At 39.5% G+C, this 20,142-nt stretch overlaps 2 protein-coding genes across 2 annotated transcripts; both read left to right on the forward strand.

Annotated features, from left to right (window-relative positions):
• The first annotated feature begins 2,381 nt into the window (after positions 1–2,381).
• LOC131307972 (uncharacterized) lies at positions 2,382–4,250 on the forward strand. The gene is made up of 2 exons (XM_058334753.1): positions 2,382–2,763; positions 4,084–4,250. Exons 1-2 carry the CDS (start codon positions 2,435–2,437, stop codon positions 4,133–4,135), a joined length of 381 nt encoding a protein of 126 aa, XP_058190736.1. The 5' UTR covers positions 2,382–2,434; the 3' UTR covers positions 4,136–4,250.
• A 5,127-nt stretch (positions 4,251–9,377) lies between these two features.
• On the forward strand, positions 9,378–11,407 carry LOC131307179 (formin-like protein 3). The gene is made up of 2 exons (XM_058333588.1): positions 9,378–9,811; positions 11,377–11,407. The coding sequence occupies exons 1-2, from the start codon at positions 9,378–9,380 to the stop codon at positions 11,405–11,407; spliced, it is 465 nt and encodes a 154-aa protein (XP_058189571.1).
• Positions 11,408–20,142: the final 8,735 nt, after the last annotated feature.

The following is a 20,142-nucleotide window of genomic DNA, read 5'->3' on the forward strand; positions in this document are numbered from 1 at the left end:
TTTAAGGGTGCTAGCGAGAAATCAGCAAAAAAAATGACCGGGAAGGGCTTCATATAGTTTTTTATTGAACTTTATTGAACGGTTCAATAAAAAACTGCTCAAATCAAGCCCTTCTCGGTTAGTTTTTTTGCCAGTTTTTAGCGGGCACCTTTAAAATCACGTTCTGAACACATTGAGCGGCTCGGATCATCAAAATTTGATCAGAAACTATGAGATTAAAATTTGGAGGGTTTTTTTAAGGGGTTTTTGAGTGTTCCCGGAACCACCCCGAATATATGGAATTTTTCCTCTGAAATTAGTGTGTGAATTGTGTGTGATGTCCCTCCGGTCCTAACAAGGTTTGTTTGGTATAAATCTGCCTCATTTGAGGCTTCGTTTCCACTAACATTTTTGCACTAGAAATTATTAATGGCTTTTGTGAAATTGTTAATACTAAATTCAATTTTTTTAATTAAAAGTTAAGTTTTTTCCTCTAAACCAAAATATCCAACACATCTCTCACAAAAACTATCTATTACTTTTAGTTTAGTATAAACACTTGACTACAAAATTTCAAGCTCACCGAAAATGCCCCTTGAGACTTAAAATTGACAATCAGCAGGCAACGGGAACGGCAACGAACGACGACGAACAAAGGGCAAAGACTTGACTAGGTGGATTTGCCCTATAAATCATCTTCAATCGACTTGATTCCGAAGGGGTTTTTTTTGAACTGGAAAAGTTTCGAGGTTCGGGAGAGGTAATTTCCGTCTTTGTTGCTTAGAAGTATTCCCATGTGTTTGTTCTTGATAAGAAAAAACTTTTTTACGGAACTCCATAAACGGAACTGAATTATGCGCGTTCAAAAGTGTTTTGAACGATTTAGATTTTTAAAAAAAATTATTCTTTGAAAGAGTTTAAAATTCGAACCATTAATTACTGAAATGGACGAAAGAGATTGTGCTGATTCTGTTTTTCACTTATTCACGTAGCTCCCTGAATAAGTATCTCTAGTTTGTTCTAACCATTTTTTCTCTTTTTTGTCTTCCTGTCCCTTTCATTAATTAAGTTAAGTTATAACCCCATAAACCAGGTGGCATTGCTACCTTGGATTCGTAATTTTTCCTTCTGAGAGAATATTCCATGTCCTTAGGGCACCGCCATGTGATGCCCCAGGGTCCTTTTCGACCACATAGTGGATGTGATCTCCACACTTATTTTGGTCTCATGCCAAAATGTGTGGTGGAAGGAGACCCACAACCACAAGGGCATGGAATGATTTTTCTTCTCGAAAGCTGTAGCATTTCACGTGAGAAAAACTCGTCAAACCACGATTTCATCAACAAGCTTGGCCCAAGGACAAGGTCTGAGAGGCCCGGGCCCCAAAGTTTTGGGCCCAAAGTAGGAACCCCCTCTGAAGTAAGTATATATATTATTAGTTCCTTTTATAGGATAAATACTTTTTGTAGTTTAGCGGTAATTGATTCTATTCCTAAGGCGAGACTGGAGTTCAAAACTCGGCACTCAAGTGATATTTGTGTTTTTTGAAGTGTGTTTATTTGCTAAAAATAATTCAATTAAAACTATGGTTTGAACACGTGTCAAAGAAAATAGAAGCCACGACCCAATCCAAAAGAACCAAAGCATTTACTACATTCAATATTGACTAATATGATTATATGTATAGACTTTTTATTATTCTTTTTAATTTCAAAAATAAGTAAGGCCTCACCCCACGATTTTGCCAGAGCTCCAAATACATTGGGCCGGTCCTTTCATCAAGATATATTTGAATGAATTTGGAAGGATATTTTGGACGAATAGAATAAAAATCTTTGAAAATCACCCTTTTCCTCATTAGTGTGTTTATTTGCTAAAAATAATACTATTATTCAATAAAAATTGTTCATCTATCAGGATCTGATTAGCTTGTTGAAAGAAATAAGAAGGGGACAGGAAATTTTCCAAAATATTTTCATTCCTTTTTTTTTTTGGTAAGTAATATTTTCGTTATATGGTTCCCAGAGAAAGAAAAAGGAAATTTTCCAAAAGAAGTTCAACCTTTTCTCCAATTTCCCTCATAATTTTACCGTTCTTTTTTGTACTAGTACTTTCTTTACCTCACCTTCCAAATATAGCGTTAATTTCCCTTTTTGAAATATCCGGTGATGGAGTCTAACAGTGTTTGGAGCCGTCCGATATGCGTGAGCCCATACAAATCGAATAGCTCTAGATGCAGCTGTGTTTTATAGTCGTGTCTTTGACAAATCCAAACACGGTCTATCAGTTCCAATGGGGAAACAAGTCCTCTATATATATCCGAGAGACAAGGGCTTCTCCTTGTTCCAAAACCCAGCAATAATACTCAAAACCGGCCAAAACCTCAGCAAAACAACAACCTCTGCGAGAACAACCCGACGATCCCTTGATCACCTGCGAAATATGCATCGAACCCATGTTATCAAACAACAAGAAGTTCGGAAACAACAACCTCTGCGTTCACCCTTTTTGCAACGAATGCATAACCAAGTACGTGCAGTCTAAGAACGAGGAGGAGCGGGTGGCTGGAATCAAGTGCCCCGGATCAAACTGCGACAAGTTGCTGGATCCGCTCACCTGCCGAGCCTTAGTACCTCCTGAAGTGTCCGACCGGTGTTACTGCCCGAACCGGGTTTGTTCGGCCATGGTGGTGAAGGAGTGTGGAGGGATCGTGAAGAAGTCGATGTGTCCCAATTGTAAACACTGTGTTGAGCACGTTCATGGTTGCTCCATTCTTACGTGCAGGTTCTCTCTCTCTCTCTCTCTCTCTCTCTCTCTCTCTCTCTCTCTCTCTCTCTCTCTCTCTCTCTCTATATATATATATATATATATATATATTTATGTATACATAAAAATGCTTGAGAATGCGTTGCATGTGCAAATCGTGTGATGCAAACTAATTTTTATATTTTTTTGGAAAAGCTTGTTAATGCAAAAGATGTATAATCACACAAAATATGTATACATAATACGTACAGGCGCTTGAGAATGCGTTGCATGTGCAAATCGTGAGATGCAAACCTTTATTTTTATTTTTTTTTGGAAGAGCTTGTTATGCAAAAGATGGAAAGACGTAATAAAATTTTGGTTGTGAAAGTAGGAAATAAATTAGAAATTTTTTTTCCCTTTTTGGCAGTTTCTTGAGGTAGTAAAAAGGAGTGATTTGGGAAACTGAAAGTGCGGGATATTTCAAGGAGTTTTTATTTAAATTTTCGGTTTGGGTAAAAGAAGGGTGAGGGCTTTAGATGCTTCCTAATATGGCCAATAATTTTCAAGTACAATGATATGGTTTGATTTTTTGGTGGCCTAGATCAATCACTGCTCCTTTTCTTTTCTTTTTTTAATCAGTCGGTATAGTTAAAATTAAACAGGGACTAAAACAGTCAGTTTACAGAGCACACAGCTCAAACTAGAAGAGAACAATGGCAAAACAATGCCCAAACTAATCAGTCGGTATAGTTAATTTGTGAAAATTGTATGTAGTGATGTTAGTGAAAAGTCAGCAAAGCAAGCAAAAGGCCGAGTTCCTAATCAAATATGAGTACAACTTCAGTTATTTTCGGACAAAGAGACCAATTGGGTTTGCTTGCTTATTTTTACTTCATAAATATTTGCAACTTTTGATGATCTTATATATAATGTGTTTTTTTTTTTTTTTCCCAATGCTTTTGATATGTATTTTATGTTTGTTAGTGGGGAGAGGAAAAAGGAGAGAATATATCACGAAATTTATAAACTAGAATTCTTAACTTGAAACTCGTAAGTCTTAAGTCTCAACCAAGTGGGTCAGTGGAAAACAATGAGGACATTTTATAAAGTCCGGCCTTCCATGAATTGGAAGTTGAGAAACCTGGGATTTGAGTCATTACAAAGGAAGTTAAATGTGTAGCGGCGCCAATTCTTCATCTTCGTCTGTCTTATTCGTTTGTTTGTTGTTTGCTTTCTTCGTGGCCCAATTTTTGAAATCCTGAAAAGGACATTAAAAAAAAAATGGTTTAGGATGTTGGCCGGGAAAGAAAAGCCTAATCTGATTCTTCCTTGCCTTTTGTCCTTTGGGGATTGTAGATGTGGGAGGAGTTTCTCCTACGAGTGCGGAAGGAAGGTGCATCAACACTAGTGTTGCTGCGAAGATAAAGCTAACCACGAAGATACAACAAAAAAGGAAAAGCACACGGACATCAACAAAGAACAAGTCGTCCCACACCAGTGTTCTTGCAATGATAAAGCTAACAAGGAAGATACAACAAAAAAGGAAAATACATCGTGTGTTTGGATATGTATTTGTGTAGTTGCTGTGACTTTGAGTATATTCTTAGTGGTTTTACATGCCCGCAAGCATTAACTTGACCAATGATGAGCTTATTGTCGGACCTGACTTATGGGTAATTAGTAATTTTGAGCTTATTGTCAGACATACCTTTTGACATGTTTCAACGATGCTATTAAGTTAGTCTTAGAACATGAATTCTACTCCTAATTAATTATAACCCAGAAGTGGGTTAGTAAATACCAAAAATTTAGAACAAAGTTAAGACTTTGATTTGTTGGGGAGGATTTACAATGAGGCCTAAAAAGGCTATTTATAGGAAAACAAAGATATGCATGAAATAACTTCCTAACTTTTTACTACTCTTCATTCTTCTAATTTGTTTCCAAGTGTCCAAATAACTTTCCATCAACTTCAAAGTGGTGTAGGAGCACGCCAAATGTCCTACATGCAAATAACAATAATAAAAGAAATACTAATACTAGTTCTAATATTAATACGATTACTTAATAATAATAATAAAATAGGTTGCATTACCATAAATGCCACATTTCGGTCGATCATCGATATGCGGTGAAATATGGTGTAAACAGTAACACAATAATGTAATATTAAAAGATGCTGAAAAGTTGATCTTAGCGGGAGTACAATAATGTGATAGTAAGTTGCGAGATTGTCCGAATGCGAGGGAGGTGTGGGACTCCCTCCAAGTCCCACCTAATATGCATGACTTTTACATTGCAAATACATCATCTTGGGTAAAATTAAACTGTCAATCTAAACATTCTCTAACCAACTATTGGACGACCATATTTCCTATTGTTTGTTGGAACATTTGGCTTAACAGGAACCGGAAGGCATTCGGACAACATACTATCACTCGGGATAGCATCGTGAACTTGATCTTAGTGGGAGTACAAGAATGGGAATGTTTGGTTGGAAATCGAGTTAGTAGCAGAAGACCAACTTGGATCATCGCATGGTGGAAACCTCCCAAGGTTAATGGGTTTAAGTTGAATTCGGATGGAGCTTTCAGACTGAATTCTTCCAAAGCTACCTCGGGAGGCCTTGTTAGAGATCACCATGGAAACTGGGTGGTTGGTTATTGCCATAACATTGGTGCTGCAACAAGTCTAGCGGCAGAGCTATGGGGCTTAAGAGACGGCCTTCAATTGATAGACTACGTCTTTCGAATATTAAAATCGAGACTGATTCAATGGTTATGGTCACTTTAATTGCTAAATCATGTGAAGATACACATCAACTTAGTGCCCTATTGAACGATTGTAGGTACCTCTTGCAAAAATTAGGAGTCACGGTGGTGATGCATAGCTAACGCGAAGGCAATGAATGTGCGGACAAATTGGCCAATTTGGAATTCCAAATGGATGTTGGTTTTCACCTATTAGATTTTATGCCTACTGGTGTTTCTTTTTTTTTTTTTAATTAAGGGCGGATGGCTAAGGGGTTCTTTACCCTAGACTATTGTATTCAATTTCTAATTAATGGTAATTCCTTTCCAGTTTACCAAAAAAAAAAAAAAAAGTTGAAGTCAAGTGGAGAAATAGAGATGGTAACTCTTCCCAATAACGTGATCATATTGTTCAGAGAGCTATTAATTAAAAATGGCACTTATTAAGGTACGGAAAGTTCGCACACCCAATCTTTTGCCTTTTAACCGAAGAGGGCCGAGGTTTTCTTTTCTTTTTCTTTTTTCATGTTGCAGTGCAAAGGGAACTGTTAAATTGTTTATCAGTAACTCATCTAAAAGCTTAAACTGTTAGAGATAATGAAAACTTCATTATTTATACCTTCAACCAAGGTTTTCAATACCATTCCGTACCGGCCGGTACGCACCGTTTTAGACAGAATCCGATATCTTGAACCCCATATTCCGTTCCGCTCTCAATACCAGGCTTTACAGGTCAATACCAGCTAATCCGGACGATCTCGGCCAAGATGGGCTTACCGGAGATTTCGTCCCGTATTTTGCAAACAGAACCCAGAAGATGATCTAAGCCACCATCGGCCGATCGGAACCTTAGAGAACGAGAGAGAGAAGATTGATCGGAGAGAAAAGAGAGGAATCGTTTCTCCGGGAACCTTGTCGTCGTTTCCCCGGCTACTCTGTCGTTGGAACAAGAAAGACAAAAATGACCTCATCTCCAACGCAAAAATGGCACCTTGCCATTTTTCACTCCTCCATTAATTTAAAAAACCCATAAAAATGGAAATCCTACCAAATCAAAAAAATTTGAACCTCAGTCACCGGATTTTGTGACAATCGAAGTCGCCGGAGCACAATGAATCGGTGTGATAGAAGTTTGAGATAGAGAACATGCAGAGCTCGTCGGAATCAACTTTGTCCATTTTTCTCCTTCCTTTTTTTTCTTCCGGTAATCTGGTTGTTAATGGATCTTGCAAGAACTAGAGAAGATATATATATATATATATATATGTTGTTGCTCGGCTGTGACCTCAGAAGAGATAGCAATGAAAGAGATCGATATTATCAAGGCTAACAAATTACCCAGTGCTTTTCTTATTCCAACAGTAAACTAGATGCAATCCAACGGCTCCTATTATTCCAACAGTAAAAAAAATACTGTTATAATTATATATATTGTAGTTGCGGTAAATCTGAAATGGTATCCGGTATTTGACCGGTACCGGTACATACAGTACTAGTAGAAAAACCGGTACCCTGGCCGGTACGGTATTCAGAACCTTGCCTCCAACACACTCCCTCACATGTAGCCAAGCTTTCCTCCATAAGCGGGCTAAACACGTGTAAATATTTTAATATTAGGTAGGCGGTGAGGTTCGAACACAGAATTTATTGCCTACTCTGAAACCATATTAAATTGTTAACCACCAATTTATCTAAAAGCTTAAGCTGTTGGAGAAAATGACAATTTTATTAGCAATAAGTCAAGGTATTTTCCCTACAAAGTTTTTGTTGTAACTGAAGTAATATTACATCAGGAGCAACAAATAGAGAAATTAAATCAATTGATAAACTAAAAGCCTCTTTCGTCATCAAGTCGGCACATTTGTTCGCCTCACGAGGATCAAACCTCAGTTCCACCACCTGAAAATGATCAAGCAACCACGTGCACTCGGCACTAAGATCATGCAAAGGATGTGAAGCACTACTTTGTTGATCCTTGATCAAACTAATAACATAATTATTATCCAAACTAACTTCAATCCGAGACCAATTGTTAGCCCAAGCGAGAGATGTAAACCATCACGCAATTATCGTGGTTGATTTCTTTGTGAGTTACGGGGAATCAATCCAATCAGCTCTCTCCATGCAATAAACCAAGCCCACGGGCTCAGGGTTTGGCTTTTTTTGGCATATCTATCTATCTATCTATCAATATACGATAAAAATGTGTGTGAGCCTCTAGAATCTCCAAATTTTAAATCCTTATTTTCTAGATTTTTTATTCTTTATAAAAAAGAGAGAGATGTGGAAAAGTGGGGGAGAGAGAGACTCATGGGGGTTGAATATGGAGAAAAAATTATTCTATGTCCCTAGAATATCATCACGTGATACTCTAAAATTATCAACTTGCATTGTGCATAGAATGAGATAAGGGCCGGAAAAAATATGAAATTATTTTTTTATCAACTTGCATTGTGCTTGTTTGATGCACAAGGACCAAAAACCCTCAATGTAAATTTTTTTTTTATCTCATGCATTGAATGGTCACAAATGCTAATTTCAAACTATAATGATGGTGGTTCTCTACGTAACCTATCTCTAGCCCCAAAAATCAGATATTAACCATTCTCTCTGCGATCTCTCTCGACGCCGCGATCACTTTTCAAAGTCTCCGGAGTCACCACGGTTGATGGCTGAGATTTGAGCTACCGAATTATTATTCCCCCCCGTGCCATGTGCCCCTAAAATCAAATGTCAACCTGGTAATCTTCAAAGGGAGAGAGGAAAGACCAAAAGCAGAGCGGTTGTTCCAGAAGGGCTCACCTTTTAGTAGTGCCGGTCTCGACATTTGGGTTGCCCAAGTCCGACATTCCGCTTGGTTGCCCACTCGAAAATTCTAATCGCAAGGAAGATTTGCAGGGAACCACGCAAGGAAAAATGCGTTTGGGCTCATTACGGGTCTCACAAAAATCTAGAAAAATATCTAAATTTTTTTGAATATTATTTTATGGGGCCCTGTAAAAAATCGGCTCTAAGGGATATCGATCGGTAAGTATTACTTTTGGATTCGTTGGGGCGAAACTGCTCAATTCGCCCATATGAATTCAAAAGTAACACTTACTGATGTCCGTTGGAGCTGATTTTTTACAAAGTCCTATAAAATAATATTAAAAAATTTATGGGTATTTTTCTAGATTTTTGTGGGATCTAGAATAGGTCCAAACGAATTTTTTCTTGTGTGATTGTCTGCAAATCTTTATTGCGAATAACAGGGCTCGTTGCCCACTAGTGTTAAATATAAAAAAAAGACATATAAGCAACAAAAAAAAGGACAAAAAAAAGATTATATTGTCCATTTAGCTTGAATTACATCATCCGTCCCTTCTCGTTTTGGCTATAGCGTCCCTTTTCTTTTTTTCTTCTTATCTGATAGCTCTCCTAATTTTCTCTCTTAATAATTTGACCTCCTAATTTCTTTTTATCTGTTATTTACCCCAAGTATGTAAAAACCTCTCTTTTACTCTCCTAATTTTCTTGAGTATCATAATTTTTTAAAGTAGGTGGAAACTAAACATATTTACTTTCTTTTAAAAATTTGTACAATTTTTTTTGGATGATGTCCCTAAATATATTTTTTGCTGGATTTTTTTTTTTTTTTTGTATACATACAAATTTTTTTTTTTTGTTGCCCCTTGCCGGGGGTTGCCCGAGCCGGCCGGCTTGCGGGGCTTACCCCTGGCCGGCCCTGCCTTTTAGTCACATAAATATTTCCTAGGATCGATCCTCCGCGGGTCTTCGCTCTTGATTCTCGCTCCGCACTCATTTTTTTTTCTAATTTTCGCTATCACGAAGTGTGGTGATGGCTTGGAAGAGAGAGAGAGAGAGAGAGAGAGAGAGAGTTGACAGAGAAGAGAGACAGAAATGGAGCACGGCGTGGAGATCTGCAGCGGTGTCACGGGGGCGTCTACAGGTACGACTTCTTCCATAGCAGCGCCACAAGCAGAGGAAACATCCGGTATTTCGACTGAAGAAGAGGACCTTCTGGAACGACATCAAAGGAAATCCCCAGCCACCTACCAACCCTCACCACCTCCTCCACCATCATCAATGGAGAATTCTGTCTCCCTTAACAAACCTTTTCCGCCACCACCCCCTACGTCACTCACCCCTCACCCACTCACTTCTTTGCCAACCACCTCCACTCTGCATTCTATTCAAACCCCACTTTCCTCACCCACCCCTCCTGTTCCCGCCACCCAAACCCCATCACAACCCCCCTTATCTTTCAAAGATACCCTGAATGGTGTTGGTTCTTCTCAACCCAACCTATCTATGGACCATAGTTTTAAATCGTGGTATCGGTCGCGGTATATCGGTATCGGGACGTATCGGTGATACGTCGCGGGAATCGGGTGTCGCGGTCGTGAATTTTTAAAAATCATCAACATGTATAAAACTTAAAAAATATACTTTTGCGGCTTTTGCTCCTAACATTGGCTTAAATTATCACATTTTAATTAATTTAAGACATGTAATAACCCATTTTCTTCATATGAAATATCCGGTAATTTATCAACATCTGCAAGTAAATAAGATTTTACAAATATGAGAAAAATGCAAAATTATGAGTTTCGATATAATTGACATAAACAACAAAAGTAAGGTGAAGACATTAAAATAATACACCATAGGGGTTTTACATTACATAATCGCTAGCCACAACTAGTTTCTGTTGAAACTTTAGTGTGTATTTGTAAAACATGGTGTTTTTCTTTAGTCCCATATTGGCAAGTTACAAAACTTCTATCTACTTTAAATGAATTTGCACTTTAGTGGGTTTGTGAATGAGGATTCAAGGAGAGGTCTCGCGCACTCAGGAAAATGGGCGGCAATTTGAAAAATTGATTCGGAAACCAGTTAACCTTGTGCGCGTCATGAGTTATTTGCGTAGGGGGGGTGCAAATCCGGGATTTGAGCCTCGCGCATGCACTACTATTAAGCCCACGTTTTGCTAAAATTCTGAAACGTTTTTTTTCCTTTTTTTCTTCCTGAAACGTTTTTTCCCGAACCGGTCCACAAAAATCCATTACAGACCGATACGTATCGGAAATTGGCTGGTTCACCTGTGATTTCTAGTCTTCCCGTTATACCGGCCTATATCCGAACTGAAACCCTCAAATTCCGGTACGAACCGGTCGATACGGTTCGTACCGGCCGATATTAAAAACTATGGTGTAAACACACTCTAAGCATAAAACTGTGTTACAATCCTACCATTTTCCATTAATCAAAAAGGTTTACAAAAGGTAACCAAGTTAGGAAATACTCACAAACCACTTGAGACACCTAACTCCATCTCTTGTTGTAGTAACCCAGCACTCCTCTTTGATTGAATGGACTCCACAAGCTCGAGTGACTTGATATCTGAATTAAACTGGCACCGAATCCATCTATCTCATGTAGTAACAAAGGCACCGATGCATGTATGATAATTATGAAGATTTTTTTGGGAAAAGAAATCAATCTAGATTCTAGAGTGCATTCATGGAGCGTGAGAGAATAACACTAGATTGACAAACAAAATAATTAAACACTAAGTTTAAATATTTTAATGCATCAAAAACAGAAGAATATATGAGGGAATGTTTCTCTCTCTCTAGAAGTAGGCTAATGCCCCAGTCAAAAAGAAGAAATGAAGTCATGGGAGCTTTTATCGCGGTGCCCAGAGCTAGCATTAGCGCTGGGTGAGCACCCTTCAAAAAGAAGCCCAAAGAAAGGGAGGGACCAACAGCTGACCAGAAGGCGAAACTAAGGATTCCATCTACAAAGAATGGGCAAAGCGGGAGTGCTGGAACCTAATCTCCCGCTTTACTGCCGTCGAAGGGATAATGTAATTATGTTCTTTTATCCCCTGTTCTAGGCGCAATTCGTGGGCAAAGGCAAAGGCCTAGAGCTCAACAAAACTTCATCCCAAGCTACCAACTCTTTTCCGGATCGCCAGACCAACTCATAAAAATGATGATGATACTCAAAATTTCCCTGCGAAGCATCCAAAATATGTGTAAGGCAGAAATAACGGATTTTGCAAGTTGGATCCTTCAAGCTGGAACAAAGCAAAGCGCAATTAAGCCCTATACACGCGCTGCATGAGCGCTAAGGGCTCACAAGAGCCACGAGTGTTGAGGGAGTGGTAAGGGCTCGCAAGAGCCACGAGCAATGCTGAGCGCCACTCTTTGATCAAGAAATAAAAAACACCTATGCCTTACAAAAAATTTAGCTATCAACAAGGGGTCCAAAAACAGCATGAAAAGCATCCTAAAAGGTCTAAAGCAAGAAGCAATAAGTGTTAGTAATTTATTTATTTTAATAATGGATATCTGTAATCTTAACGTAGAGAGATTTATAAGTATTTAATAACATAAAGATCGTAATATAATTGAGATAAGGACGGAAATGCAATTATTATTCTGTAGTGGATTGAATTATAATTAGTGAAATAAAAAATAGAATTCTGGTGGGATTTGGTGCAGGATAAAATTGTCATTTTCATCTAAAGAGAACAAAAGAGTGTGTGTTTATTAACTTTTGAACAAAAAGTAAAAAGTTTTGTACTGTAGTGCAGAGAAATGACATGCAAGGACATAAATTAAACTATTAAATATTGTGTTTTGACATTCTTAAAGTTGGCCTACTGGGCTTCCATTAGCCGGACCGTTCCTCAGAAGATTCTGTTCTTTAAGAGGCAATTTTGCATGGTTAGTATCCTCACAATCTATGATAACAGAAGTTACAAAAGCAAAGTTATATCAGGTAGAATAAGGAAGAATAAAAATTAAGGAAATAATTAAAAAGAGTAGACAAAATGCTATTCCATTACGCAGCACAACTAAAAGAGGAAACCAGAATGAATCCACCTCAAATGGTGGTTATTTCAGGATGAGATTTGACAATCTAAACTAATATAGAACAAGAAGATATAAAGATATAATCACAACAGAAGAGCCAATACTAAAAGTTCAGATGCAACAAATCTTGCTATGTTGTTTCCATTTCAAAGCGGGAGTGCTGGAACCTAATCTCCCGCTTTACTGCCGTCGAAGGGATAATGTAATTATGTTCTTTTATCCCCTGTTCTAGGCGCAATTCGTGGGCAAAGGCAAAGGCCTAGAGCTCAACAAAACTTCATCCCAAGCTACCAACTCTTTTCCGGATCGCCAGACCAACTCATAAAAATGATGATGATACTCAAAATTTCCCTGCGAAGCATCCAAAATATGTGTAAGGCAGAAATAACGGATTTTGCAAGTTGGATCCTTCAAGCTGGAACAAAGCAAAGCGCAATTAAGCCCTATACACGCGCTGCATGAGCGCTAAGGGCTCACAAGAGCCACGAGTGTTGAGGGAGTGGTAAGGGCTCGCAAGAGCCACGAGCAATGCTGAGCGCCACTCTTTGATCAAGAAATAAAAAACACCTATGCCTTACAAAAAATTTAGCTATCAACAAGGGGTCCAAAAACAGCATGAAAAGCATCCTAAAAGGTCTAAAGCAAGAAGCAATAAGTGTTAGTAATTTATTTATTTTAATAATGGATATCTGTAATCTTAACGTAGAGAGATTTATAAGTATTTAATAACATAAAGATCGTAATATAATTGAGATAAGGACGGAAATGCAATTATTATTCTGTAGTGGATTGAATTATAATTAGTGAAATAAAAAATAGAATTCTGGTGGGATTTGGTGCAGGATAAAATTGTCATTTTCATCTAAAGAGAACAAAAGAGTGTGTGTTTATTAACTTTTGAACAAAAAGTAAAAAGTTTTGTACTGTAGTGCAGAGAAATGACATGCAAGGACATAAATTAAACTATTAAATATTGTGTTTTGACATTCTTAAAGTTGGCCTACTGGGCTTCCATTAGCCGGACCGTTCCTCAGAAGATTCTGTTCTTTAAGAGGCAATTTTGCATGGTTAGTATCCTCACAATCTATGATAACAGAAGTTACAAAAGCAAAGTTATATCAGGTAGAATAAGGAAGAATAAAAATTAAGGAAATAATTAAAAAGAGTAGACAAAATGCTATTCCATTACGCAGCACAACTAAAAGAGGAAACCAGAATGAATCCACCTCAAATGGTGGTTATTTCAGGATGAGATTTGACAATCTAAACTAATATAGAACAAGAAGATATAAAGATATAATCACAACAGAAGAGCCAATACTAAAAGTTCAGATGCAACAAATCTTGCTATGTTGTTTCCATTTCATGTTCCTGGGACCAAACAGTGGAAGTTCTGGCCTTGCTATCCTATGTGTTCCACTGTTCCCTCCTTTCTTTGCTCGATTGAGAGTGATTCAGCTTTTAGTCCTTCCAAAATGTAAAACTTTCTCACCGAAAATATATCCGTGGGAAAGCTTAGGAGACATTTAGCAACTTTGTGGTTGATCATTTCAGAAAGTAAATTGAGTCAAAACGACCAAATCTCAACCAAACGTAGGTTTCATAAACAACACCTGTTTAATTAGCACCAATCATCTACAGCAAATCCACGTACTGGGTCACATTCAATTTCAATTAGTTCAATTTTCACATTCTTAATCCTTTGTTATTTCATGTCATTTTGCCAAATTAAGGTTCATTAAGACAAAGAAACAAATTAACACCACAAAATAACAAAGCAACTCAAAGTAGATACAGTAAATGCAGCAAAAGAGTTGGGCTGAATTCCGCCAATACTTAGAGCAAACATGCATACATACATCATAGTTAGCCAGACAATGAACACTCTAAAGATCAAACCATATCATAAAAATCATCAATTTATTTCTTTGTATATCAAAAAGACTAATCATATCAAGATATAATCTAGCCTCTGGTATTGGTCATTGCCGATCACACAACTCCCGTAACAAAGAGAGAGCCAGAGACATCTCGCGCTCATGGAGCTCAACCAAGGCCGCGTGCTGAGTACGGATGGTCTCCTGGCAAGCACGGATGGCTGAAAGCTCGCTACGGATGCCTGTGATCTCGGTAAGCAAAGCTGGAGGAGGAGGAGCGGCTGCAAGCTCTCTAAGCTCGCTACGGATGCCTGCAATCTCGGTAAGCAAAGCGGAAGGAGGAGGAGCGGCTGCAAGCTTGCTACGGATGCCTGCAATCTCGGTAAGCAAAGCTGGAGGAGGAGGAGCGGCTGCAATCTCGCTACGGATGGCTGCGAGCAGCTCGATACGCAATTCAATAGAAGCCGGGGCCAGAGAAGGAATCGGGTCAACGACAGGCGCAGGGGGAGGAGGTGGGGGTGGAAGTCCGGCCGACGGCTGCAAAGCCCGGAAACTCGTGTCCCAACGGGATTGATCAAAATACTTAAAATTACATGCCTCATCCTCATCGCTAGGTATGTTGTAGTACTGGCGAACTAAGGTAGTAATCAATGTGGGGAACGGCAGAGCACGAGCAAGGGCCGATGGGGTTTGACGGACTTTTGATGTTTCGTAGAACTTCAGCATCTCCCCCCAAATCAAATCCGGGATCGATACCTCGTATCCCTTATGGAAGGCGTACAGAGCCTCCAAGAACGTCCCGTTCCGCTCCTCGTGGTGGCCCGAAACACAGACGTTTGCCTTCAAGACCGAGTCAATGAACCAAACTCGTGCGGGTAGAAATGCACGGCGAGTGTGTGATTGGCGGCGGCCGTAGCGACCCCCGCACATGTCACCAACAATCCCGTCAAACGTTACGCCATCCGGAAATGGTGCATAACCAGAAACAGCTCTAGTACAGTGAAGTGCCGCGGCAATGTCACGGGGTGTAACCGTGACGGTTACACCATCGATCACGGTGGATAGCTTGTCAGGCTCGGCTTCAACCACGACCATATTCTGATAGAATAAGCGACTAATACGAGGATACGCCGAATCGAAGGGCCCAAACAAACCCTCGAGGTCTCGCCGTTCGAACTCCCGTACGGCCCAGCGGGTGTCCTCGTTCTTGCGGAAGAACTCGTCGACCTCAAATGGCGTGGGGAGCACCAAAGGGCGAGAAGCCCAATCTGTCAATGGCACGTCGAGTTGGGTGGGAGGTGTGGAGGAAGGCAGTGGCTGGGCGGCAGGATTCCGGCGACGCGGTCTGGTGGAAGCCGAGGAAACGGAGGTGCTCGGTGCAAGACGAGCTTTTTTTCGGGAGCGAGGATTCATGATTCCGTCGAAGAGTGGTCACCGGCGAGGATTTACGGTGGCCGCTGTGAATTCTTGGGTTTTAGAAGGGGAGAGGGTCAAATGAAGGGTTTTAGAAGGGGATTACTGTCTTCGTTTTTAGGAAGAGTATTACCTTTCTTTATTGGGGGAAAACATATCTTTTTGTTAGGCGTCATTTCTGTTTTCCTTTTAGTAATTTTTATATAAACATATCAAAATCTCCCAATGGCTTTCCTTCCAAAATTATGGAAAAGAAGGAGAATTTTTTTTCTCTGGTTAAAATTGTGAGATTTATCGATCATGGAAGGCGAGAGGGTAAAATCAATTTTGGTTCTTTTTATTTATTATCAGCAATTTTGGCTCTCTTTTTTTAGTCGCATATTCCTTGTTGTCTTCCTTTTTTTTTTTTGGTCAATTAATAGGAGGAATAAAAATGTGAGGAAGGGGAGAGGGTAAAATCAATTTTGGTTCTCTTTTTTTAGTCGCATATTCCTCATTGTCTTTTGTGTGTGTATGAGAAAGAGTAAGAAAATCAATTAAAATGATAGAGCAATTGTGAGAAAGAGTAAGAAAATCAATTAAAATGATAGAGCAGTTGTCTTCCTTTGTTTTCAAAACTGGACATCAATTTTCTATAAAAGGTTCTTTACATCTCAAAATAGAAAAATGACGATTTTCCATAAAAAGTTCTTTACATAATTAAATTAAAGGTATAATTAATCCACAAAGATTTCATACTTCGGTGGGTGCATACCACCCTTGAATTTCGTAAAAATTCTTAATAGTTTAAATTCACAACATCGGTTTTAAAATTCTAACTATGAAAAATCATACCATTTGCGCATCAATTCATGGCAAGACAATGTTGCAAAATCATACCATTTGCGCATCAATTCATGGCAAGACAATTCATGGCAAGACAATGTTGCAAAATCATACCATTTGCGCATCAATTCATGGCAAGAGAATGTTGCAGCGTATAAATTCATAACATCATTCTCTAAAATATGTTCTAGAAGTTTTCCGGTAATTAACTTCAATCTTACTTTAGATGGTTCAAAACTGATCACATAATTAGAGCTGGGCAACGGACACGAAACATGATAACACGATATGAACCGAACATGAAATTAGCGGGTTAGGGTTGAACATTTCTGACACGAAACACGAAAATGACACGACTCGAGAACACGAATTCTAAATGGGTCGGGTTCAGGTTGAATACGCAAGACACGAAATTGACACGACCAACACGGTTACTAATCCGTGTCACCTATTCACACGAACACACACACACACACACACACATATATATATATATATATATATAAAATATGGTATATCTGTAATTCTATATAGAATTGGGCAACGAACACGATAATATGACATGAACCGGACACGAAGTTAATGGGTTAGGGTTGAGCATTTCTCGCACGAAACGCGAAAATGACACGACTCGAGAAACACGAATTCTAAATGGATTGGGTTCGGGTTGGGTGGTTTGTGACACAAACCCGATTGACACGACACGAATACGACCCGTCACGACGTGTTACCCAGGTCTACACATAACTTACCTGTGGTTTTGAAATTGTGAACCATAAGGGATAATGTGGTTAGATTTAAAACAGGAGAAGAAACAAGGGACATGATGAGAGTATATCGGTCTTTTAATGTTGTGTCCGTTAATATGGATGAAAAACATGACGGCAGGATGTCTATCTGCACATTTTCAAAACCACAGGTAGGTTATGTGGTCAGTTTGGAACCATGAGGGGGTATCCGCACATGACGATAACCACAGGGGGGTCAAAGTGGACTTTGCCCAAAAAAGATTAATGGACACCCTATTCAAATTGATATACAATAAATGACTGCGGTGAATAAACACCAACATGAATCATGATCATACACTCGATGGTGCATATTAACTACATCTTCAAGCTGATATAATATTCCGCAGAATTCTTCATATAGACGACGTAAGTGGATCATTGAATAACAGGACTAATTAACGTACGGAATCAAAAAGTGGATCATTGAAGCCCACATAATGATTTAGGACAGCTCGATTGGATGCTATTATTGAAATAAAACTGTGACATAAGTTTTCTCTTTTAAAGGAGATATCTACTTGGCACTAGGATTGTATACTTGTACGTACGCTTGATAGCTAACACTCGTCCTAATTATTGTGAACCTAGGTTTTTTAGGCCATTCAACATTTTCTACCATTTCTTTCCCTTCTACCATTTCTTTCCCTTTCCCCCCCCCCCCCCCCCCCCCCCCCTTCTCCTCAACACTAAATCCTTGAATCCAGTTGGAGGTAATTCAGCTTGAGCTTCACAGTGTTCGGGCCTTTGGGAATCCTTTGAAACCAGCGGTGCATGCTTCTACCAAGCTCTCTGACGTTTCTCCTGGTCTTATGGGGTCTTTTCCAATGATCTCTCCATTTCTCTTGCTTCCAGATACAGAAGTCCAAATGAAAACAGCTCCTATCTGAATTATGGGAAGGAGATACAAAAAATAACTTGAATTCCTCCCACATCATAGCTTGACTTAGTACAAAAAAATAAGTTAAATGAGTTGTGAAGGAGTACCCTTCTACTTGAAGCCACTTGTAGTCATATTAATGGCTGTGACATTGTTCTGAGACATTCAACAAACAATCGGAGTTTGCATATGTCTTATAGTAACAGTACAATCAAAACCAGAAACATCACATCCTTAGAGACTAGAGAGGGATGCATAATGCAACAGAGGCGTTAGCCCTGCTCATCCACTTGGCGTGGTGTTAAGAAGGGATACAACCTATTCATGCAAGGATCCCAAACACTCATAGGAAATGGATCCTCTTCATCTTTCTGGATGACCAATTGGGTAGGAGATGGACCTCTTTGATCCCAAACCTCTGGGCCTCTCAATTAGTTCACTATTAGTTCTGGCTACAACATTCTTAGATGCGCCATTCATACTGAACCCTATCCAAATTGGACATGGGTCTGGAAACTGCCATGTAACGACCCTTGCATCCAACATTTCTTCTGGCTTTTGGCACAAAACGCCTCCCCACGCGTGATAATCTATTTCCAAGCTAGGCGTATTAGTGTATTACTCCTACTAAGGAAGACACCTGCCATGTTCTGCGCAAGTGCCCACGAGCTGCACCCATTTCCAAGCTAGGCATATTGGGTTAAAAAAACCTTCACATTTGTGGATACCATCCTCCTGGAGTCCGTTGGAGTCTCATCTTTCTCTTTGCTTGTTAGCATATTTGGTGCAACTGGAATAGCAATCTCTTCGAAATACAACCCAACTCGAGTTCAAACCAGCCAACTCAAGTTGCGAAAACCATTTTAGCCAAATCAGTGGAATGGTATTTCAATGGTTTTCACGACTTCTGGGGGTGTATATATTGTACATGATTTGGGCCTGAGCCTGGGGAAATTACTAAGGATTTTCTGTACCTACACGTAATTTTCCCACCAAAAAATGCAGACTATTGGGGTCGCATACCCTTCACGACCATGTCTCCAAACTGGCGCTAACCACGGCAAAACAAAAACTTTTTGCCTATCAGATTTTGGAATAACCTGCAGCAAACAAAACGTTAGAAAAAAAAAAAAAACAGCTACACGACTTTCCACCTCCTCCCACACCCTCCACAGCAACCGAGTCACCTGACGCCGCAGCCGCCCAAACAAACGGCACACCTTCACCACAGCCGGCAAACCAAGCGCCGCTGCGAACCAACGCCACCCGCCACCAAAGCCACCAGCACACCATCGCCCCGAGCAACAACAGATCCCGCCATGCCGCCGCTGGACATCTCCCAAAACGTTGCCTGGGGCAGGAGACCCACGCCAACTGCATCCTCTGCTCGCCGTTAAGCAGATCCAGCAACCCCAAGAAGATGAAGCCGGCGAGAGGAGCGAACCTTGCCAACCCAAGCCGCCGAACGCCCAATCCGATAAGCGCGTACCAGCGGGTGACCAAAACAAAGGATGGACGAAGCTTGATAGAAGGGAACCAAGAGTGAAGGAGGAACAGAGGAGAGGAGTACACTCAGAGGAGTACATCAGTGACCACTTGTATGCGTAAGAATCGCCCTTATTGTTATAGTACCTAAAATACACCTAAGATCATTTACAGCTCTCCACCATTTATCTAGATTTCTAGTGTTATGCAAGGAAAATATACGAAAAATCTTGAGACATTGCCATCTCTTCCTCCCTCCGCCCCAACCATGCCAGTGGCGGCTCCAGGAATTTGTGATAGGATGTTCATAAATTATTTTAACTCTACTAGCTGATATATTAACCAATAATATGTGTACACAATCTCATATAGTTGTATAAATAGTATGGTAAAAAAAAAAAACTTCTATTCTAAAAAAATTAATTACGAGGCAAAATGAGACATTAAAAAAATAGTATATATATACTCTCTTTTTTTTAAAAAAATTAATTTTTTTTGAAAGTTGAATTTTGC

This window comes from Rhododendron vialii, chromosome 11a (genome assembly GCF_030253575.1).
Source record: "Rhododendron vialii isolate Sample 1 chromosome 11a, ASM3025357v1".
NCBI lineage: Eukaryota > Viridiplantae > Streptophyta > Magnoliopsida > Ericales > Ericaceae > Rhododendron > Rhododendron vialii.

Bases quoted from the DNA above. Each gene is read 5' to 3' on its own strand.
- LOC131307179 (XM_058333588.1), top strand. From the start codon at position 9,378: ATGGAGCACGGCGTGGAGATCTGCAGCGGTGTCACGGGGGCGTCTACA. The intron at 9,812-11,376 runs GTATCGGTCGCG...CCCCTGTTCTAG, and splicing joins GACCATAGTTTTAAATCGTG to GCGCAATTCGTGGGCAAAGG.
- LOC131307972 (XM_058334753.1), top strand. From the start codon at position 2,435: ATGTTATCAAACAACAAGAAGTTCGGAAACAACAACCTCTGCGTTCAC. The intron at 2,764-4,083 runs GTTCTCTCTCTC...TGGGGATTGTAG, and splicing joins TGCTCCATTCTTACGTGCAG to ATGTGGGAGGAGTTTCTCCT.